Source organism: Hemitrygon akajei, chromosome 14, assembly GCF_048418815.1.
Source record: "Hemitrygon akajei chromosome 14, sHemAka1.3, whole genome shotgun sequence".
NCBI classification, from domain to species: domain Eukaryota; kingdom Metazoa; phylum Chordata; class Chondrichthyes; order Myliobatiformes; family Dasyatidae; genus Hemitrygon; species Hemitrygon akajei.
Window position 1 is genome coordinate 82,796,027 of NC_133137.1, and position 24,404 is coordinate 82,820,430.

At 43.3% G+C, this 24,404-nt stretch overlaps 1 protein-coding gene across 2 annotated transcripts in view; it reads left to right on the top strand.

Annotated features, from left to right (window-relative positions):
• Window positions 1-24,404, top strand: part of pcloa (piccolo presynaptic cytomatrix protein a) — a 437,698-nt gene that overhangs the window by 319,380 nt on the left and 93,914 nt on the right. For both annotated transcript variants that reach the window (XM_073066476.1, XM_073066477.1), the window contains 2 exons: window positions 11,853-11,879; window positions 20,550-20,643. In XM_073066476.1, coding sequence (XP_072922577.1) covers window positions 11,853-11,879; window positions 20,550-20,643 — 121 coding nt within the window. The remainder of the gene's footprint in view (window positions 1-11,852; window positions 11,880-20,549; window positions 20,644-24,404) is intronic.

Below are 24,404 nucleotides of genomic sequence, written 5' to 3' on the forward strand. Positions count from 1 at the left end.
ACTTGGCATGATTAACTTATTATTAATTAATTATTTATGGTTTTATATTGCTATATTTCTACACTATTCTTGGTTGGTGCGACTGTAACGAAACCCAATTTCCCTCGGGATCAATAAAGTATGTCTGTCTGTCTGTCTGTTCACTGAATCCATCCCTCTAACAGTGAATCCATCCATCTAACACTGAATCCATCCCCCGAACACTGAATCCTTACCTCTACGGGTGATAGGGTGTGGTCCTGGATTTCTCAACCCCACGCATACCCAGTAATTCATGGATAAGACAGCTCTCGAAGCCCCATCCTTGATCACTATGGATCCGCCTGGGAAGGCCATATTGAACAAAGTACTTCTCCCATAACACCTTCGCCACCATAGTCACTTTCTGATCCTTAGTGTGAAACGCCTGAGCATATTGAGTGTAATGATCCGTGATGATTAAGACATTCGCAGTGTTGCTGGTGTCTGGCTCAATAGACTGGAAATCCTTATACACCAGGTCCAGTGGTCCCGCACTCTGCAAGTGTGCCAAAGGAGCCGCCTGCGCAGGCAGGGTCTTCCTCCTGATGCAACAACTACACTTCTTACAGTATTCTTCAACCTCCCCCCTCATCTGGGGCCAGTAAAACCGGTCCTTGAGTAATCCATAGGCCTTTTCCACCCCCTAGTGCCCGGAATCATCAATGCAGTTTCTGGAGCACAGTCTTCCGATATTTCTCAGGCATGACCAGCTGCCAACGCCGAGGTTGGTCCGGGGGCGACATGACCCAGTACAAGACTTGGTTCTTCAAATTTAACCAAGGCCACTCCTTCAATAACAGAGGCACTGACACATGTTTCGTCTTCTTTGCCCACACCACCTTCCCCTTCTCCACTGCGCTCCAAATAGTGCCAATGCCCGGGTCATTTCGCTGAGCAGCTGCCACTTCCCCCGGACTTAGTTCCGGCAACTGTTTAGTCTTCAGGGCAGTCAGGTCACAGTAAACGGGGGGCAGGGCGTCATCAGAAGCCCCCAATGGGTCAACTGCTCGCTCTGGCCTCCCCATTTCCTCGGCCTTCACGGTGATAGCAAACTGACACATGGTTTTCACTCCAGGGGCAGGAAAGCTCTCCCACTCCTCGTCCGTCTCCTGTTACTCATGCCCCCCCCCCCCCCCCCACCCGCGACAAAGCATCCGCATCGACATTCCTGCTTCCCAGCTGGTACGTCAGGATGAAATCATATACCGACAAAGCTGCCAACCACCGATGGCTTGTGGCATCCAGTTTCGCCGAAGTCAGGATATAAGTGAGAGGATTGTTATCCATTCTCACCTCAGACTTGGCCCAGTATAGATAGTCACTCAACTTGTCCACCACCGCCCATTTCAGCACCAGGAACTCCAACTTGTGAGTGGGATAGTTTCTCTCAGATGGCGACAAACTTCAGCTGACAAACGCCACTGGTCTCAATTCGCTGCCCTGTTCCTGGTACAGAACAGCCCCTAGCCCCTCTCGGCTGGCATCAGTGTGCAGCACATACAGCTTCTGGGGATCGGCAAAAGCCAGCACCGGGGCCTGGGTCAGTGCCCTCTTCAGAGATTGGAACGCCTCCTCACATTGAGCATCCCATCTCGATCCAAAAGGCTCCGCCAGGTTCCAGTATCCTCCTGCTTCCTGCCCTCGGTCCCCCTTCCTTTTCTTCCCCACAGGTGGATAGCCACACAATAGCTAGTTCAACGAGTGACTCATTTTAGCGTATCCTTTCACGAATCGCCGGTAATACCCACAGAACCCCAAAAACGAGCGTAGGGCATTCACCTTCTGGGGTCTCGGCCAGGCTGTCACTGCGTCTATCTTAGCCGGATCAGTAGCCACTCCTTCTCGCGAAATTATGTGGCCAACATAGCCAACCGACAGCTTACAGAACTGGCATTTGTCCAGGGAAGGTTTCAACACTTCCTCTGTAAGCCAGATTAACACCTTCCTCATGTTCCTTCAACGTAGATCCAAACACTATCAGATCATCCAGATACACCAGCACCTCGAACGGGTTCATATCCCCCCCACAGTTCTCTCCATGAGCCTCTGGAAGGTGGCTGGGACCCTCGATATACCTTGGGGCATTCGTTCGAACTGAAAGAACCCCAGTGGGCAGATAAGGCCATCCTCTCTTTATCGGCCTCACTCATCGGGATCTGGTAATACCCACTCCTCAAGTCCAGCACACTAAGCCACTTTGCTTCACTCAGACAGGCCAGCGCATCTTCGACCCTCAAGACAGTATACTGGTCAGGGACAGTGCGCCGGTTCAAAGCCCTATTGTCCACACACATGTACCCTTCCATTCTTCTTCCGGGCCATTACTATTGGGGATGCATAAGGGCTTAAGGACTCGGTGGTGATTCCAGCTTCCTTCAACTTGCACAAGTGCTGCCGCACATCTTCCACATCTGCAGGGGCCAGTCGTTGTGACCTCTCTCTGAACGGGGTGTCCTCAATCCAGCCCTTGGGGGTCACCCACTTCTTTGAACACTGCTCAAAACACTGGGTGTACCGAGAGGGTCTCCAGAAAGTTCTCCCCCTCCTTCTCCTTACAGGCTCCCAGGAGCTGTCGCACAAGAGGGGAGTTAGTCCCCACCAGAAGGGCAGCGCCACCTGTTTCCACCAGGTCCGGACAAACCAACACCAACGTCTCAATAGCTTCAGACACTCCCACATCGCCCACCGAGAATTCCAATCTCACTGACAGGTACCCATCATACGGATAGTCACCCTCACTTACACCCCAAATCTCCAGTGCGTCAAATGGGGTTACGGGCAAGTGCTTTAGATATTTGTTGTAGAACGACCGGTACAATAAGGTAACCTGCAATCCTGTGTCAAGGATGGCTTTTGCATAAACTCCCTCTATCCGTAGGCACACGCTGGAATGGGGTCCCACCAGCCCAGTGGAATACAGGCTTGTGCTTTCAGTGGTCCCCTGGCTGATTTCTGGGAACACGTTCCTCCAGAGACCCCAGTCCGTTCCCTCACTGAGTCTCTCCTCAGTTTCCCGACACCTCTCCCTTCTTAGTCACCCAGGGCCTTGCCCTCTGCAAGACGCCTCGTCTCTCACAATCCCTCCGAAAGTGTCCCTCTTCCCCACAGCTGTAGCACACCCCTGACCGCTCACATTCCCATCGGAAATGCCCCTCTTTCCCACAGTTATAGCACACGCTACCTGCCGCCCCTCCTCTCCTGGAACGCCCACCACTCCCACCCCACTGCGCGGGTCGTTCCCCGAAGGGGGTACTCTCCCTGTCCATCACCAGTAATGGGGGGGGGTCCCTACTCCCCTGGGACCCCTTGGGTTTCTCGGTCCTCAACCTGGCCACCACTTCCTGTACCGCTGAGGATTGCCCCCGGTGGCCCGAGCCCCTTTTTCAGCCCAACGCTCTCTCTTCCTCCCGCACCCCTCTAATCAGCTGCCCGAGTGATGGAGGGGGCTCTTTTTATAGGACTGCTGGAGACTCCACGCCACCTTGTCCTCCTCCAGGGAACCACTAAATAGCTGACTCATCCTCACCCTCGCCATGTCGTCCGCCTTCACTACCCCCTGGCGCCACAACCCAGTAAGCATTCTCTCCAGCCGAAATATGTATTCTGACAGCTTTTCCCCCCTCCCTTGCTCCATGTGTTGAAACTCCGCTAAAAGCAACCAGACATTCCAAACACTCCCTCCAAAGCTTCTAAATACTCCGCCAATGAAGCCGAGGGCTGTTCATCTTTCAGCTCCCGGATTACTCCAGCCGCCGCACCCCTCAAACTTCCCATCAATCACTGTCTCTTTTCCTCATCCGAGCCAGGCCACACCTCTAACAACATGGACATGTTTTCGATCCAGGCATCATAGCCAACCTCCACGTCCGGTGTAGGCGTGGCTCCTGAGAAAACCCCCAACTTCGGCCGTGGCCTCTTGGCCACTCCCACCAGGGAGTTAAGGGCGGCTGCCAGCTTGGAGGCCTCACCTCTAGCTGAGGGGCGGGGACTGGCCAAACATTCCCACTCCGACTCCCCCTTACTGGTGACTGGCACCTCCCCTGGGATCACATCTATCTCCTCCTCCAGTGTCTCCTCACCTTCGTCCTTCAGGAGGGTGTGGAGGCCCCACGTCCCCGCCTCCCCTGGGATGCTGACCGTCGCTGGCAGTTCCAACGTCATGACGTCAGCACTCATCCGAACCAACACCCAGCTAGCCTCCATTTCTTTACCGCACCATCGAGCCACCAGTTCTATCTGTCCCATACCTTTGACCAAACTCAACCCCCGCACTAACATACCTTCCGTAATGCGGAAATCCACCCTGCTTACCACACATGCATAATTCACTGGTATGTCGTCTAACTCGCACCAGTTTACAATCTTATCTTGATCCATCTCCGCACTACTGAACGTGGCGATTTACACAGCTTACCATAAACTCAATCCCAAACGAGCCCCCCACAAATGTAACGCTCACGCTATCGGCTGATATCAGTCTAGGGGAAGATCCGCCCACCCACCACACCATGTCTCCCATATGCATGGATGCTGTGAAATGCCCACTAGTACCAACTCGCACACACAATATCAGACTGCACACCATGTACAATTTACAGAATACACTTTATAAATCTTACTAGAACTAAGTGATTAATAGTGATACAATAAATATGACAGAAAAGAAAGGAAAGAAAAAGCTGCCAGAACTTATCAAGGTTCAGTCAATTAGTGCACGATCATTGGAGCTCAACCATCGAATTCTTCGATCCACTGTTCGATCTTCTCCGACCTCCACAACCCGCGCGCCTGGGACCACCCGCAGTGATCGACCAGAGCACCTCCAGCACCGTCCGCCTTCTTCGCAATCTCCTCCCCGACTCTCCCAAAAGCCTGCCGAAAACAGCTCACAGACTCACAAGAAAGAATAACATCATTCCCAATTAGTTAACAAATAAATACAATTCTCATTATCAGTAATTATAACCCAAACAAGCTGCAAGAGAAAACAAAGAAGCATTTTTACTGCTAACATAACAAAGAAACCATTTTGTTAGCCTTAGCAGTAACATAAAACCCTCTACATAACTATATAACACTTACAGCACGGAAACAGGCCATCTCAGCCCTTCTAGTCCGTGCCGAACGCTTACTCTAACCTTGTCCCACCAACCCGCACTCAGCCCATAACCCTCCATTCCTTTCCTGTCCATATACCTATCCAATTTTACTTTAAATGACAACACCGAACCTGCCTCTACCACTTCTACTGGAAGCTCGTTCCACACTGCTACCACTCTCTGAGTAAAGAAATTCCCCTTCGTGTTACTTCTAAACTTTTGCCCCCTAACTCTCAACTCATGTCCTCTTGTTTGAATTTCCCCTATTCTCAATGGAAAAAGCCTATCCACGTCAACTCTATCTATCCCCCTCATAATTTTAAATACCTCTATCAAGTCCCCCCTCAACCTTCTACGCTCCAAAGAATAAAGACCTAACTTGTTCAACCTTTCTCTGTAACTTAACATTCTTAACTCTGAAACCCAGGTAACATTCTAGTAAATCTTCTCTGTACTCTCTCTATTTTGTTGACATCTTTCCTATAATTCGGTAACCAGAAATGTACACAATACTCCAAATTCGGCCTTACCAATGCCTTGTACAATTTAACATTACATCCCAACTCCTATACTCAATGCTCTGATTTATAAAGGCCAGCATACCAAAAGCTTTCTTCACCACCCTCCCTATCCACATGAGATTCCACCTTCAGGGAACTATGCACCATTATTCCTGGATCACTCTGTTCTACTGCATTCTTCAATGCCCTACCATTTACCATGTATGTCCTATTTGGATTATTCCTACCAAAATGTAGCACCTCACACTTATCAGCATTAAACACCATCTGCCATCGTTCAGCCCACTCTTCCAACTGGCCTAAATCTCTCTCCAAGCTTTGAGAACCTACTTCATTATCCACAATTCCACCTATCTTAGTGTCATCTACAATGCATCTCTCTAACAAGGAACCCTTCCCTCTAACACTGAGTCCATCCCTCTAACACTGAATCCTTCCCTCCAACACTGAATCCATCCCTCAAACGCAATGCATTCATTGAACATACTTCTACACTGAATCTATCCCTCTCTCAGTGAATCCATCCAACACTGAATGCTTCTCTCTAACACAGAACCCTTCCATCTAACACTGAATCCATCCCTCTAACATTGAATCCTTCCTTTTAACACTGAATTCATCCCAGTAACACTGAATCCATACCTCAAATACTGAATCCATCCTTAAAGGGAATCCATCCATCTAATTCTGCATGCATCCCTCTAACACTGAATCACAAGATCACAAGACAAAGGAGCAGAAGTAGGCTATTCAGCCCATCAAGTCTGCTCCGCCACTCCACCATGAGCTAAACTATTGTCCCATCTAGTTCCAATTTCCGGCTTTTTCCCCATATCCCTTGATACCCTGACTAACTAGATACCTCCTAGATACCTCAATCTCCTCCTTAAACACCCTCAATGATTGGGCCGCCACAGCTGTATGTGCCAACGAATTCCATAAATCCAAGACCCTCTGGCTAAAAAAATTTCTCCTATTCTCTGTTTTAAATGGGTACCCTCTAATTCTAAGACTATGACCTCTTGTCCTGGACTTACCCACCAAGAAAAACACCCTTTCCACATCTACTCTGTCCAACTCTTTCAACATTTGAAATGTTTCTATGAGATCCCCTCTCATTCTTCTATACTCTAATGAATACAATCCAAGAGCCAACAAACACCTTCCCCTAACACTGAATCCATCCCTCTAACACTGAATCCTTCCCTCTAACATTGAATAAATCCCTCCAACACTGAATCCATCCCTCTAACACTGAATCCATTCATTGAACATACTTCTGCACTGAATCTATCCGTCACAGTGAATCCATCCATCTCACACTGACTGCTTCTCTCTAACACTGAATCCATCCCTCATCCTTCGAACACTGAATCCTTCCCTCCAACACTGAATCTATCCCTCCAACACTGATAGCGCCTAAGGGGATACCAGATTGCTTGGAGGGAGAGAGAGTTTGAAAGAAGCACACAGGGGCATTCGGCATATTTTGCAGACCACAGATCTGAGAAGACATTGGATTTTGCATAATCAGGCACTTGGCAAGGACCAATAAATAGATGTTACGTTTAAACAGAGTGGGCCAGTGTTCGAGTGGTTATTTGAAGCTTTAGCAAGGAGACGCTAGGCAGTACGTTGATTTTTTTTCATTATTTATTCTTTATTTTTTACTGCACATTTAGAGCAATGGGGATGCCAAATAAGATATCAGAATGCTCCTCTTGTGGGATGTGAGATTGCCAGTGTCACTGATTACTTCATCTGCAAGAAATGCATTCAGCTGCAGGTTCTAACACATTGTGTTAAGGAATTGGAGCTGTAATTGGATGAACTCCAGATCATACAGGAGGTTGAGGGGTTGATAGACTGGTAGTTACACCCAAAGTGCAAGGCACAGTTAAATGTGTGACTGTCAGAAGGATGAAAGGGAATAGGCAGCCAATGCAGAGTACCCCTGTGGATGTTCCCCTCAACAACAGGTGTACAGCTTTGGATACTGTTCAGAGGATGACCTAGCAGAGGGAAGCCATGGGTCTCTAGCACTGAGTCTGGCTCTGTGGTTCAGAAGGGGACTGGCAAGAGCAGGAGGTGAGTTCAGGGAGTTAGGTGCTAAGTTTAAGGACAGGACTGCCAAAGTTGTGATCTCAGGATTGCCACATACACGTGAGGCCAGAAATAGGAACACCCAGCTAAGGAATTGGTTCAGGAGGGAGAGCTACAAATTTTTGAATCACTGGGTTCTCTTCCAGGGAAGGTGGGACCTGTACAGAGGGGTCCCCAGGGGGATCGGAACTGAGTATCAGAACAGATAGTGGAGTGGTTGTGACGAGAGATGTTGTTAAGCCTACATACAGAGTCGGGAATTGAAGCGTCAAGCATGGTGGGAATAATTTTCTGAGCTGGGTATACAGTATTTCAATGGGAGGAGTGCTGTAGGAAAGGCAGATGAGCTTAAAGCATGGATCAATATAAGGAATTGTAATCACTATTGAGACATGGTTGGTGGAGGAGCCAGAGAAGCAGCCTGACATTCCGTGTTCCGTTGTTTTCGATGCAATAGAGTGAAAGGGATTAAAGGCGGAGAAGTGGCATTGCTAGTTAGGGAAAATGTCATGGAAGTGCTAAGTCAGGATCGAATAGGTAGCTCATCTAGTGAGGCTTTATGGGTAGATCTGAGGAATAAGAAGGGTATGACCATGTTAATATTATAGACCACCCATCAGTCCACACGATTTAGAGGAGCAAATTTGTAAAGAGATCACAGAATGTTGTAAGAAACATAAGGTTGTGACAGTAAGAAATTTTATCTTTCCACATATTGACAGTGACTTTCATACTGTAAAAGGGCATGATGTGTGTTCAGGAAAGTTTCCTTAATCAGTACATAGAGGTCCCAACTAGCAAGAGCAATACTAGATATCCTATCAAGGAATGAGATAGGGCAAGTGACGGAAGTTTGTGTACGAGAACACTTCGCATCTAGTAATTGTACTGTCATTAGTTACAATGTAATTATGGAAAAGGACAGGTCCAGTCCATGGGTTGAGATCCTAAATTGGAGAAAGGCCAATTATTTTGATGATATCAGAAAGGATTGGGAATGTGTGAATAGGGACGGGATGCTTTCTGGCAAACGTATGCTTGTTAAGTAGGAGGCCTTCTAAAGTGAAATTTTGAGAGTGCAATGTTTGTATTTTCCTGTCATACTAATATCCAAGAGTAACAGGTTTAGGGAACCTTGATTTTCAAGAGATATTGAGACCTTCGTTAAGAAAAGGAAGGAGGTGCATAGCAGGTATAGGCAGGTAAGAGCAAATGAGGTACTTAATTAGTATAAGAAATGCAAGAGAACACAAGAAAGAAATCAGGAGGGATAAAAGAAGACATGAGGTTGTTCTGGCAGACAACATGAAGGAAAATTGTTAGGGCTTCTACAGATATATAAGCCAATAAGATACAGGAGCAGAATTAGGCCATTTGGCCCATCGCATCTCCTCTGTCATTTCATCATGGCTGATTAAATTTTCCACTCAGCCCCAGTCGCTTGCCTTCTCCCTGTATCCCTTAATGCCCTGACCAACCAAGAATCTATCAACCTCTGCCTTAAATATACATAAAGTCTTAACCTCCACAGCTGCACGTGGCAAAGAATTCCACAGATTCACCACTCTCTGGCTAAAGAAATTCCTCCTCATCCCCTCTATTCTGAGACTGTGTCCTCTGGTCTTAGACTCTCCTACCATGGGAAACATCCTCTTCATTTCCACTCTATCAGGGCCTTTCACCATTCAATAGGTTTCAATGAGGTCAGCCCTCATTCTTCTGAATTCTAGTGAATACAGGCCCAGAGGCATCAAGTGCATTTCCTGTGACAAGCCATTCAGTCCTGGAATCATTTTGTGAACCTCCTTTGAACCCTCTTCAGTTTCAGCACATTCTTTCTAAGATAAGGGACCCAAACCTGCTTATAATAAACTAAGAGCGAAAGGACAGCAAGGGGCAAAATTTGTCCTCTGGAAGATCAGAGTGGTAATCTATGCATGGAGCTGAAAAAGATGGGGGAGGTCTTAAATGGATTAGTTGCATCTGTATTTATTAGGAAGACAGACACAGAGTCTATAGGTGTGAGGCAAAGCAGCAGCTCCTATATAGATTACAGAAGAGAAGATGTTTCCTGCTTTGAGGCAATTTAGCGTGCATAAATCCCCAGGGCCAGACAAGGTGTTCCATTGGACCCTGTGGGAGCCCTAGCAGGGATATTTAAAATAACCTTAACCAAGTGTGAGCTGCTGGAGGATTGAAAAATAGCTAATATTGTTCTGTTGTTTAAGAAAGACTCTAAGAATGAGCCAAGAGATTATAGACCAGTGAGTTTGACATCAGTAGTGGGAAAGTTATTGGGAAGTGTTCTAAGTATTTGGATAAACAGGGACTGATTAGGGATAGTCAACATGGCTTTGGGTGTGGTAAGTTTTGTCTAACCAATCTTATAGAGTTTTTGAGGAGGTTACCAGGAAAGTTGATGAAGGCAAGTCAGTGGATATGATCTACATGTACTTTAGCAAAGCTGTTGACAAGGCACCGCATGGGAGGTTGGTCAAGAAAGGTCAGTTGCTTGGCATTCAAGATAAAGTAATAAACTGGATTAGTCATTGTCTTTGAGGAAGAAGCCATGGAGTGGTTGTAGTTCGTTGCCTCTCTGACTGGAGGCCTGTGACTAATGGTGTGCTGCAAGGATCGTTGTCATCTATATCAACAATATGGATGACAATGTGATAAACTAGATCAGCAAGTTTGTAGATGACACCAAGAATGGGGTGTAGTGGACAGCGAAGAAGACTATCAAAGCTTGGAACAGGATCTGCACCAGCTAGAAAAGCAGCAGATGGAACTTAATGCAGACAAGTCTGAGGTGGTGCACTTTGGAGGACCAGCCAGGGTAGGTCTTACACAGTGAGCAGAAGGGCATTGAGGAGTGTGGTATAACAGAGGGATCTGGGAATACTGATCCATAATTGATTGAAAGTGGTGCCACGGGTAAAGAGGTTCATAAAGAACATTTTTGGCACATTGACCTTGATAAATCAATGTATTGAGTACAGGGGATGGGATGTTATGTTGAAATTGTATACAATGTTGGTGAGGACTAATTTGGAGTATTGTGTGCCATTTTGGTCACCTACCTACAGGAAAGATGTAAACAAGGTTAAAAGAGTACAGAGGAAATTTACAAGGATGTTGCTGGGACATGAGGACCTGAGTTATAGGGAAAGGTTGAATAGGTTCTGACTTTATTCCCTAGAACACAGAAGTTTGAGAATAGATTTGACAGAGGTATGCAAAATTATGAGGGGTATAGATAGGGTAAATGCAAGCAGGTATTCCATTGAGGTTGGGTGAGACTGGGACTAGAAGTCATGGTTAATAGTGAAAGGTGAAATGTTTTAAGGAAAACATGAGGGGAAACTTCTTCACTCAAAGGGTGGTGAGAGTGTTGCATGTGCTGACAGCACAAGTATTGGATGTGGGTTCATTTTCAACAATTAAGAGAAATTTGGATACGTACAGCACAGACTAGATGGCCTGAAGGGCTTGTTTCTATGCTGTAGTGTTCTATGACTCTATGAATCTATATCAGCTTATTTTCACACCTCTGCTAGTACTTGCTTCTATTGACTATCTAGGCATCACATACATTCATGTAATTGGTTTCATTAATTTACCATTCAGAGTTCTGACATTTCCTCAATAAACTCGTTGTCTAATCTGCTCCCTGAAAGATTTTGCCAGCCAAATGTGTTAAGGGCCAAAGGGGAATGGCATGGTTATGAAGTTAGTCACATAGGAGTGTGACTTAACAGACTCAAGTGATGAATGGCCTTCAACTGGTCCTATGTTCCCAGGTAAAAAATGTAATGACAATTAATTATTTGTTTTCTTGCCTTGGTTTATCCATTCATTAGTAATTCTTAAGTGGGTGTAGAGCTTAGTCTAATCCAGGGCAGATCTCAGAACTGTTTTAAGTTATCTGAGCTATTTGTTTTAGTGCCCTAACCTAAATCTTTTCTCTTGCTCACCTTGAAAGATTTTGATATAAATCTGTTCATATGCTTAACTTTATTCTTGAACTTACTCTGATTTGTCTTTGCTTTTGTGCATCTTTTTTATTTCTGTCTGCTCTTCTCTCTCCTCAATCTCTGGATGTTTGCAGCCAAGTTATGGTTGTCCAGAATGCAAGGTAGTGTTTGCTCTTCCCTTCTGCTTGTGATTTATGTTATGTCAACTTTTGATTGGATGTACTGACTTTAGAACTGAGTTTCTCTTGCACATTTATATTGGAACATGGCATGACGGACATTATGTATTTGTTCTACTAATTTGTAATTTTCTAATGACTGTTCAACACTAAAAAATAAGAATTAACTTCTGAAGTTAGTCATTTCTTAAGTGTAAGAGAAATATGATGGGGACATAAAAATCCAAGAAGAGTAGAAGTTATTAATGTAATGCAATAGTGGAAAAAGAGCATGTTTACCCATGTTTTATGTTTGTGCAATACAGTGCATTGGTCAGCAGGCGGGAGTACAGTACTGGATCCAAACAAGACTTGTTATGAATTTGTATATGTCAGTCCAACTGCAACACAGCTTTGCAGCAGGTGTTTATACAAAGCAATGGTCAGATGTGCGTTTAAGCAGAGGATTGAATTGTGCAACAATAAACAGAAAAATAAATGGAAAACCCAGCAGTCAGCAACACAGGAAAAGCAGCTGAATATTGTCAGAGACCAAATGCTGTCAGCTGGCCAGCACAGAATGTGGGTAACTAACAAAGGAAACAATTCTTGTACTCATTGAATGTATGTACCGTTAAGTTATCTCTAGTATGTGCAGTACACACCAGATGAAATGTGACTACTCCTTTTAGCCTTGAATCACCTCAGCACAGGTTAAAACTTGTGGAGATAAACTCCAAGGCGCATCTTTACCATACAGCTACTGCAAAGCTGTTGGCAAAAGCTAATATTTGAGCTCTTTCATAATGATAGAGATTATTTTCATTTTGTCCTGTTATATTTTTGTTGATCGAAACGTTTGTGGGTGTCCAATCTTAGCACAATCATCCAAACATGTTTATATGCCATTCCCGGGTAACAAACAAGCTCCATTTTTACACGTCTACAGGTCAATTTTGCCAAGGTTGGAGAAAATACAGAAATCGCTCAATCTGGTCACCACATCACAGTGATGTACTGAATGGCATAAAAAAGTATGTGAGGTTGATAGGAGCAATTACTGAAAGTGGAAAGACTGAAACTGGTTTTGCCATTTGTATGAACAAGTTTATGTGAATACCTCAGAGCATCAAATTCAATAATACTATGGGAGCTAAGCCAGACATTGGGGTGTCCTTAATTCAGGTGGTCCTAACCTGAGCACAGACTGCATGTACTGAAGCTAGCCTCTGCTGTGATGTTTACATTGCCTTCCAGGCCTATAAATAATGAACATTCCAATCAGTTGTTTACTTTGCATGAAGGTGGGGGTAAGTTAAAGTTTGAAATTAAAACAAGCGCATTGATGCTCAAGATGCAGTATTTGCTATTGTAGCTTCAGAATTAGTGTGGCACTACTGTATAGTTACAAATGTTCTTGCAAATGTCATCTCTATATATGTGCCAGTGTCTGTATTTGCATTGTGTGTAGACACAGCCAAATTAAATAATTGCCCTCAACCCAGCCAGAGAAGAGATAATATTCAATTTCCTTGAATGCCTATTTTGTAATGTTCAACTAGCCACGTTACTTTCAGATAATTCTAACACGAGTTTGTCAAGCCCCAAACCGTGGTGGTTCATCACTTCTTTGAAAACACAGTTGAACATTGATTCTCTCCCTGCTCTTCTCCAATGGAACAACTTGGCTCCAAATAAATTCCCAATCAGGAGGAGAGGTGAATCCAATTGCAACTCTGCGTTCATATCAATATCAGCCAGTGATAATCGGTACCATGCATTTTTAACACAGCCATAGATGTTATGCTTCTAGGTTAGCAAAATCTGCAAAACCTTTTTATTCCAGCATGTTTTCCTCCTTATTTTTGTGAAAATGTTGATGTGCATACAAGTTCTTTGTCTTTTTTTAGTAAAGATATTCAAAAGGAGATTTGATGGAGAACTGTACAATCAAATGGTGAACAGATCAGATGGTCAACATCTCTATAAAATATTGGATCTGGGCTGACCATTAATTTCAATGAGCTATACTGTAATCAGAGAAAAAACTCTTATTTGCTGCAAATGGATTGCAATGTGTGAAAGTCAAAACCGTTTAATCAACATGCAGGACAGATAGCTAAAGTATACTTATTTCAATGTTATATTTGAGCATGGAAGATGAGCCCAGCCAACTGATTACAGTTTCAGTGAGAGAGTATTTTGGGAGCAGTGATCGTAATTCCATAAGTTTTCAGGTAGCTATGGATAAAGCAGAAGCTTTGGGGAAGTTTTAGATTGGGGAAAGGCTGATCAGACCTGGTATTAGTATGATCTGGGAAGAATAGATTGGGAGCAGCTGTTATCTGACAAATGGGAGCTGTTTAAAGACCAACAGGTCAGAAGAAGTCGGGCAAGGATGGCAAGGAGCAGAAATCTTGAATGGTGAGAGAATTTGCAAATTTTAGTCAAAATCTCAAAGGAAGTATATGTAAAGTTCAGTCAGGGCCATGGAGAAACATAAAAGAATTAAGAGAGAATTTCAGCAGGGCATTAGGATGCTAAAGGTGACCATGAAATGTTCTTGGTGAGTAGAGATAAGGAGAATCTCAAGGTATTTTATACAAGCATTTAACAGAGTAGAATACAAGGAGGGCGAGACCAGTCAAGGATAAAGGATGGAATTTATGCCTGTAGATGTTAGCAATGAACTAAAATATTATTTCTCATTAGTTTTCACCAAGGGGAAGGACATGAATAACACTGAAATCAGATATATGCTGATATTTGAGGGCATCTTGATATCAAGATGAATAAGGTATTGGATTTCTTGAAGACTGTAAGGGGATGAATCTCCAGGGCATGATGGGATATATCCCAGATTATAAAGAGAGGCAAGGTGGGAGACCTTGCTGTAAAGCTATTAGTCATGTGTGAGGTCCCAGACGTCCAGAAAATAGCCAGTGCTGTTCCTTTAAGGACAATAGATACAAACCAAGAAGTTATAGGCTGGTGAGCCTTGCATCTGTGGCAGGGAAATTATTGGAGCAGATTCTTGGGCATAGAATTTGTTTACATCTGGAAAACCATGGAGTTTCTGGAGTTAGATGACTGAGCCTTTTTGAGGATGTGACTTGGACCATTTTCAGGAGGACAGTGGATTCGTCACACTTCTGACAAGGCTCCTCTTGGCTGGCTGATCTAGATTAAACCACAGAGACTTGGTAGATTGGATTCAGAACTGACATGGCCATAGAAAGCAAAGCAAAGTTGGAGACATGTTATTCTGACTGGAGATCTGGGACCTGCAGTGTTCCTCAGAGATCAGTGCTGGCACTTTTGGTTGTGGTGGATGAAAAGTTAGGTGGGATTATTGGTAATTCTGCAGAAAACAAAAAAAACGCTGGAGTATGAATGGCGAGGAAGGGTGTCAAAGGATATAACAGCTGGGGAATAAAATGTCAAATGGAGTTAATGTAGGCAAGTGTAAGATGTGGCACTTTGGAAGGGCAAATGTAAGAGGAATGTACAATGGCAAGAACACTCAAAACAATGTTGAAGGTGGACCTAAGGATGTTGTCTAAATGGATTTTAGTAAGACATTTGACAAGGTCCATATCTAAGAGCCCCTTAAACTCCTCACATGCAGTGGAGCATGCGCTTGATACAGTTATTGTGGGGAACTTACTGAGAAGGGTTCAATTGTTCCATTTAATATCAGAGAATGTATACAGTATACAACCTGAAATTCTTACTCTTTGCAAACGTCCACAAAACAGAAGAAAATCCCCAAAGAAATAATGACAGAAAAATGTTAAAACCTCAAACCCCCCCCCCACCCCTCCCACATACAAGCAGCGGGAAAGCATCAACCCTCCACCCTCATCAAAAGCATCACCCACCATGCAAGCAAAAGGAAAGGCCCCAAACAGACCACAGTCACGAGTCCATCAAAAAAACTGTTCATCCCAACACTTTGACATCTCACAGGCTCTCTCTCTCTCTCTACCAAGGGAGTGCGAGGTATCACTCCTGCCACAGCAAGAGGGGTGGCCAACACCTCACTGTTTCGATGTTACAGTCCATAGTGTCACTTATTTCGACAAACATTAACTGCTGTCTCAATGTTCCAATCTTCCTCAATGCTTCAGTCGGCGACACCAGCAAGGAACCAGGTGGTCCACAGGGCTGCAGGACTGCACCCTGAAGGTGGACGTCTCTCAGGCTGCTCCTGGAGATATCAAAAACATTAGGCCACTCAGTGAGCTCCAAGAGCATGAACCTACCACCATGAAGAACCACAGTTTGAGTGCAGCTGTAGATCAGGGACTCTGACAGGACCCCAGCCACCTTGAAAACTAAGGAAGAGTTATTAAAGAGAATAATTTAAATTGTTTCGCTGATGAACCGGCAGAAATCACCCTCTGGCGCCATCTTTAGCTCCTCCTTGGGTAAAGAACCAAAGTCCTTGACATCCACAAGCCGGCAGTCCTTAAGATCAATTAACAGTCCTTGGGCACACAGGAAATCTGCGCTGAGCAGAGGTACAGCCACTTCAGTCAGGACCAAGTCCCAGGTGTAATTTCAGCCACAGAAGCAGAGCATCACCCATCATGTCCCATAAATCTAGATCCTGCTGCCATTGGTGGCCTCTAGTGAGGTTTTGTTGTTCTTTGCCTTCTGTTCAATAGGTGATGCTGGCAGCACACTCACTTGAGCACCTGTGTCACACAAAAGGCTGTCCATAATGAACAGTAGATGACCCTGGCATCTGGAACCCATGGTGTTCACAGACCTCTGATGTCCCAATGAGCTGGTACTGTCGAAGCTGCCAGGTGGTTGTCAACTTCCCAAAGTTCATACCAAAGCAGGCGTGGTAAAAGCACAGACCCGGCATCCGCAGCCCTGATGATTGGGCTTGTTGGGGCAGGGAAAAGTGGAGGAATGATGTGCTGATGCCTATCTGAGTGTAGACTATCAGCCAGTTTAACAAGCTCCCTGTAGTCCTTTACAGGTGCATTAGCAAGGGCTATGTGAACTTGATCAAACGTTTGCTGCATAAAGAGTTCTTTGAAATGAACCATGGATGGTGATTTCTCAGGAGAGACAGCATGTGGTCTATTAGCTCTGAATGCTTAGCAATCCTCAGGCCAGGCAAAGCAGTGACTGTTTGGCGCACTGAGACTCCAATAATTCAAAAGTTTGTAATAGGTGAGTTTTCAGTGAATCGATATTTATCGTGTTCAGGAGGGTGTTCAAGCAGACTCACCACTCTCGCTGCTGTGGAGCTACTGCGTGACGCTACCACGTAGTAAGATCTGGTGTCATCTGCAGAGATTTCTTGCAGTACAAAATGGACCTCGGCTTGTATAAACCAAGCGATGGTATTTTGCTCCCAAGACTCTGGCAGTTTGAAAGCGACCGCCCTGGCCAGCATATTGAATAACTCTGGCATCATCCGAGAACATTGGGGTCATCAATGTAGGTTTTTGCAAATAAAACGGCAGAGGTATCTTAAGTTTAATGGAAACCATAACAATTCCTTTTTTGCCCTCCAAAACACAGAACCTAAAGTGAAGTAAAAATCTTCACATCATTGCATCATCACGTCAGACCAGTCAAGCTTATAAGAAGAGAATAGGAGAATGGGGTTAGAATTTTTTTTTTTTTTTTTAAATCAGCCATGATTGAAGGGTGATTTATACTTGATGGGCCAAATTGCCTAATTCTGCTCTAATATTTCATGGTCTTATGTGGGATTTTCCCTATGAGGTGAGGTTAGGCAGACTGTAGAAGATTGGTTGACTACTTACTTAAGCACAGCACCCCTACTGGGACGTAGGTCACTGATAACGAGCTCGCCAGAGTCCTCTGTCCTGGGCCAGCCTTTCAAGTTGTTGCCAGGTGTAGCCTACCTCAAGATCCTTCCTCTCGCAGGGATGAGATCTTTGGAGCTTCAGTTGGTGTATCTGTAGCTCTGGGATTTTATGGGATGGGGTTGCACACCAAATACCCAACTGTGCTCCTTTTGCAGCAGGGCTTGGGACCAGCAAAAAGAGGGAATAAAGGGGGCCTTTTCTGATTGGCTGCCAGCGACTAGTAGTGTTCTGCAAGGGTTGGTGTTTGGTCCACTACTTTTCATGTTATATGTTAATGATCTGAATGATGGAACTGATGGCTTTTTGGCCAAGTTTATGGAGGATAGAAAGATTGGGGGAGGGAGAGGCAAGGTTGAAGCAGAGGGTGTTTGGAGAATTAATTGGAGATTGAATAAATTGAAGGTTAGTAGAATAGACAAAGTGGCAGATCACATAGAATGTAAGGAGTGGATGGTCATGCAACTGGTCGAAGGAACAAAGGCATAGACTATATTATAGATGGGGAGTGAATTCAGAAATCAGAGATGCAAATGGACTTGGGAGTCCTAGTGCAGAATTCCCAAAAGGTTAACTTGCAGGTTGAGTTAATAGTATTGAAGGCAAATTCAATTTTAGCATTCATTTCAAGAAGACTAGAATATAAAAGCATAGGCATAATGCTGAGGTTTTATACGGCATTGGTCAGATCACTTTTATTATATTTTAAGAAGTTTTTGACCTCTTACTGAGAAAAGATGCGCTGGCATTAGAGAGGGTCTAGAGGAGGTTCACAAGAGTGATCCAGGAAATGAAAGGGTTAATGTATGAGGAGCATTTGATGGCTCTGGGTCTGTACTCACAGAGGTTTAGAAAAGTGAGGGGGAATCTCATTGCGATCTACTGAATATTGTTCGAGTGGATGTGGAGAGGATGTTTCCAGAAGTCCAGGACCCAAGGGTATAGCTTCAAGAATACAAGGACATCCATTTGCAGAGGAATTGTTTCAGCCAGAGGATGATGTATCTGTGGAATTCACTGCCACAAGCCAAGTCGTTTTAAAGTAGCGATGGATAGGTCATTGATTTGCAAGTGTGCCAAAGGTTAGAATTAGAGGTTAAAGGTTAGGGGTGATAGCAGGAAAATAGAGCTAAAAGAGAAAAATAATTCAGCCATGATCAAATGGCAGAGCAGACTTGATGGACCAAATGCCCTAGTGCTGCCCCTTTTCCTTATGATCTAAATTAGCAGGATTGGGGGGTTGGACTTCAAGTAGAAGTTTGAAAAGCTTGATTTTTTCCCCCCTGGAACATAAAAGACTGAGGCATGTCCTGGGGAGAGGGAAAATAAATAAATAAATAAATAAATAAATAAATAAATAAATAGATAGATAAATAAATAAGTCGATAAAAGCACAATGGGCACAGATAAGATGAAGAAACACATTCTTTCACCTGGTGCAGGGAAGTCCAAAACTAGAGGGCATAGGGTGAAAGTGAGAGGGGAAAGAGTGCAGAGGAACCACGAAGGCAATGTTTTTTATAGTGTGTCTGTGGAACAAGCTGCGAGAGGAAGTGGTAGAGCTGGGTACAATTACAATACTTAATAAAAACACTTGGACAGGTTCATGTGCAGAAAAGGTTTAATGGGAATGGGCCAAATGCAGGGAAGTTGAACTAGCATGTGGCCAGTCTGGGCCATTTGGGCTGAAGGGCCGGTTTCTGTTTTGTATAAGAAACAGGTGAATCTGCTGAAGCACACAAATTTCTCATGGGGGTTGACAGGGTAAATATCAGGATATTCAACTGAAGCATTCAGATCCATACGCCACAATAAAGAGGTTAGCTTTTGAATACCTACAGAAATAAATTTGCCAGGGTGTAACAAATCTTTGGAAATCTCTTCCCTAGAGGGCTGTGGACACTCATTTGCTGACATATTCAAGATATACTGAGGGATTCAAATGAGATAGCATTAAAGCAGTTTCACGGTGCTGAGGTAGATGAGCTGTGACATTTTTGAACAGCAAACAGCTTAAAACTATTCCAATCGGTTACGTTCTGAGATGTCCTCTGAGTTTGTGCGCATGAAAGAGCTCACAACAGCTGCAACTTGTATTTTCCCAATATATGAAATCAAAGCTTCACAAGGTTAATTCCTGGGATGTTCGGACTGTCTTACGCAGAGAGGTTAGAGAGACTGGGCTTGTACACGCTGGAATTAAGGAGATTGAGAGGGGATCTGATTGCAACATGTAAGATTATTAAGGGATTGGACAAGATAGAGGCAGGAAATATGTTCCAGATGCTGGGAGAGTCCAGTACCAGAGGGCATGGTTTAAGAATAAGGGGTAGGTCATTTAGGACAGAGTTAAGGAAAAACTTCTTCTCCCAGAGAGTTGTGGGGGTGTGGAATGCACCGCCTCAGAAGGCAGTGGAGGCCAATTCTCTGGATGCTTTCAAGAAGGAGCTAGATAAGTATCTAATGGATAGGGGAATCAAGGGATATGGGGACAAGGCAGGAACCGGGTATTGATAGTAGATGATCAGCCATGATCTCAGAATGGCGGTGCAGGCTCGAAGGGCCGAATGGTCTACTTCTGCACCTATTATCTATTGTCTAAAGTAATTGGAACATTTTAAGTTACAATTCTTACTGATTTAGTGAAGTATTTGTAAATTAAGGTGCCAAATTTGCATGCAAGTAGTGTGTAAATATTCTGAAGCTATCCTCACTTTAATAAAAAACTGAAAATGCAGATGTTAATTTGTTTCAATAGTTATCAATATTAATTTTTTTAATGCTTGGCTTATTAACTTATACATTATGTTTATAACAGTGTAGAGAACAAGCGCAGAACTAAGCACGTACAGAAAAGCCTCAACCCGGAATGGAACCAAACTGTGATTTACAAAAACATCTCAATGGAGCAGGTAATAGCACAATTTTAACAGCTCAGTACATTTGACAAGGAGACAAAGTGGTTGAAAGAGAAGATACACTTTTGAAAATGTGAGATGCAGGTGAACAAACAATTTCAAATGGAATAGTGCATTTTTTAAAGTTGGCAAGATATGCTGTTGGGAGAATTCAAGTAGCTATGGAATTGTGCACTCAGCCATCTTAAAGCTATTGGTGTATGAATTAACAAGGTAAAAGAAAATGATAAAGCTCAAGAAATTGTAATAGGAGATACACAATGTCTTTAATGGCATTTCTCATCATGAATTTTTTAAGATTAATGCTGCCGACAAACTCTATGTAGTCCTGTGAAAATGCACCTGGTTTAAAAGGAAAAATACAGCAATAAACTTAAATTTAACACTGCGTATTATACACATTTACAGTGGGGCTAGAAAGTTTGTACCCTGTAGGATTTTCTCTATTTCTGTATAAATGACCTAAAATGTGATCAGATCTTCACACAAGTCCTAAAACTAGATAAAGAGAACCCAATTAAATAAATAACAGGAAAAAACATTTATACATGTTCATTTGTTTATTAGGAAAAATAATCCAATATTACATGTATCTGTTAGAAGAAGCATGTGAACCTCTGGGCTAATGCCTCTTGCAAAAGCTGTTTGGAGTCAGGTGTTCCAGTTAATGATACGAGATTGGAGGTGTGTGTTGTAGAAGTTGCCTGCCCTATAAAAAAGACACACAAAGTCAGGTTACTGACAAAGCCTACTCTTCTCAAGAAAGATCAGTTTATGTGCACCATGCCTCAACCAAAACAACTTTCAGAAGGCCTTAGAAGAATTACAGAGATGCATGAAGCTGGAAAAGACTACAGAAACATTTCTAAAACCTGAGTGTTCACCAGTCCACAGTAAGAGAAATTATCTATAAATGGAGGAAATTCTCTGTTGCTACTCTCCCTAGGAGTGGGCATCCTGCAAAGATCACACCAAGAGTACATATGCAATGGTGAAGGAGGTGAAAAGGAGGAGCGTCCATTATTAAGGACCTCCAGCACCCAGGGCATGCCCTTTTGTCACTGTTACCGTCAGGTAGGAGATACAGAAGCCTGAAGGCACACACTCAGTGATTCAGGAACAGCTTCTTCCCTTCTGCCATCCGATTCCTAAATGGACATTGGAGCTTTGGACACTACCTCACTTTTTTTTTTTAAATATACAGTATTCCTGCTTTTGCACATTTTATCAAATCTATTCAATATACGTTATTGATTTACTTGTTTATTTATTATTATGTTTTATTTATTATTATTATGTTTTATTTTATTTTTATTATTACTATTATTATTTCCTCTGCTAGATTATGTGTTGTACTGAACTGCTGCTAAGTTAAAAAATTTCAGGTCACATGCCGGTGATAATAAACCTGATTCTGAAAGAGCCCAAGGGTAACAGCAAAGTACCTATAGAAATCTCTAGAACTTGCTAAAGTCTCTTTTCATGTGTCCACTATAAGAAAAACTGAACAAGAATGGTGTTCATGGAAGGACACCACAGAGGAAACCACTGCTCTCCAATAACAAAAAGCATTACTGCACGAGTCAAATTTGCAAAAGACCACCTGGATGTTCTACAGTGTTTCTAGGACATTGTTCTGAGGACAGATGAGACAAATTTGAACTTTTTGGCAGAAATACACATTGCTATGTTCAGAGGAAAAAGGGCACTGCTCACCAATCCCAAAACCTCATCCCAACTGCGAAGCATGGTGGAAGGAGCATCATGGTTTGGGGCTGCTTTGCTGCCTCAGGACCTAGACAGCTTGCAATCATTGAGGGAACAATGTATTCAAAATTGTATCAAGACATTTTTCCGGAGAATGTCAGGATAGCAGTCTGTCACCTGAAGCTTAATAGAAGTTGGATGATGCAACCAGGCAATGATCCAAAAGACAAGAGTAAGTCAACAATAGAATGGTTTAAAAGTATGAAAATTCATGTTTTGGAATGGCTAAGTCAGAGTCCTGACCTTAATCCTATAGATATATCATGGAAGGTCCTGAAGCAAGCAGTTCATGCAAGGAAGCCCACCAACACCCCAGAGCTAAAGTAGTTTCGTAAGGAGGAATGGGCTAAAATTTCTCCAAGCCGATGTGCAGGACTGATCAACAGTTGCTGGAAACATTTGGTTAAAGTTATTGCTGTACAAAGGGGTCACACCACTTACTGAAAGCAAAGGCTCACATACTTTTTCCAACAAATACATGTAATATTGGATTGTTTTTCTCAATAAGCAAGTATAATGGTTTTTTCTGTTATTTATTTAATTGGGTTCTCTTTATCTAGTTTTAGGACCTACATGAAGATCTGGTCACATTTTAGGTCACACTTATGCAGAAATGGAGAAAATTCTACAGAGTTCACAAACTTCCTAGCATCACCATACGTTTGTCATTAAAGTTTTGGAAACCAGGAAAAATAAACAACTGGACAGAAAGAATGCAATCCAAAATTCATAAGGTTGCACTATTACATTGCTTAACTTGATATTCCAGTAAAACATTTGAAAAACATACAAAGTTTACGACTTTAAACAAAAAATTAAATTTGGGAATTATTTCTACTTACCTTCCAATTTCCAGTTTTCAAAGGAGACAAGAAACCGCAGATGCTGGAATCTAGAGTTAAAGAACAAACTGCTGGAGGAGCTCATTGGGTTGAGGAGCATTTGTGGGGAGGAAAAGAACTGATGGTGTAAAGGTCAAGGCTCTGAATCAGGACAAAGTGGAAAGGGAAGAGAGCTAGTATAGGGAGAACAGCTTCCTGCTCAGCCCTGGCCTTATGCAGGACCTGAATCAAAACATCAACAATTCCTTCCCCCTCCCTCCACCAACCCCACCCGCACCACACACACCCTGCACAGAGGCTACTCAACCTATCAATCTCTTTCAGTTTAAGTTTGAACCAGAAAGAATGAGAGAGAAAGGCATTATTTAATAATACAGATTTTTTAAGTTGAAAATTGGAAATTATTAGTCATATTCTTCATTTTAAATGTTGAGAATATTTAAGTACAATTAAACTTAAAATACTTCTCAGATTCTTGTGCTGCTAATTATCAATAGTTTTCAATGTCAGAGAAATGTACATACTGAAATGTTTTTCTTCTCCCCTAGTTTACTTATTCAAATAGCACCAAGTTCATTTAAGTCATCTTAGGTCACTGAATCCTTGATATTAAATAGTTACAGATGTAACTCGTGTCCAGAACTAATTATTTTACATAATTTACATGAATAACCCGAATCTCATTGAAACCAAAACTTAATCAGGTTTTCACAATTCAATGTATTTCTGAGCTTCAAAAGCTCAGGGAATGACTTTCCCGCAGTAGACTCCAAGGCCAGGATGAGGGGAGTGGGGGGGGGGGGGGGGGGGGTTGGCAGACAGCCAGAGATCTAGGGTCCGACAACCAAGGAAAATATACAGGGAATTCTTTTTCAGATGCACACACTGAAACACTGGAAACGCTGAGCAAGTCTGACATCTGTTGAAAGGGAAACAGTTAATGCATCGGGTTAAGGGAAAGCAAGTTAGTTTTCAGTAGCAGAAGTGGGGAGGGATTATCACTGATAGACTGAGACCAAATGAGTTGATATAGCTGTAGAGTAATAGTCAGAATCAGACTATAGCTTTATCTGTGAAATGTGTTAAATTACAGTTGTGGGACATACCCCATAGACCAGATTTTACTGGGAGAAAACAAAAAGTGAG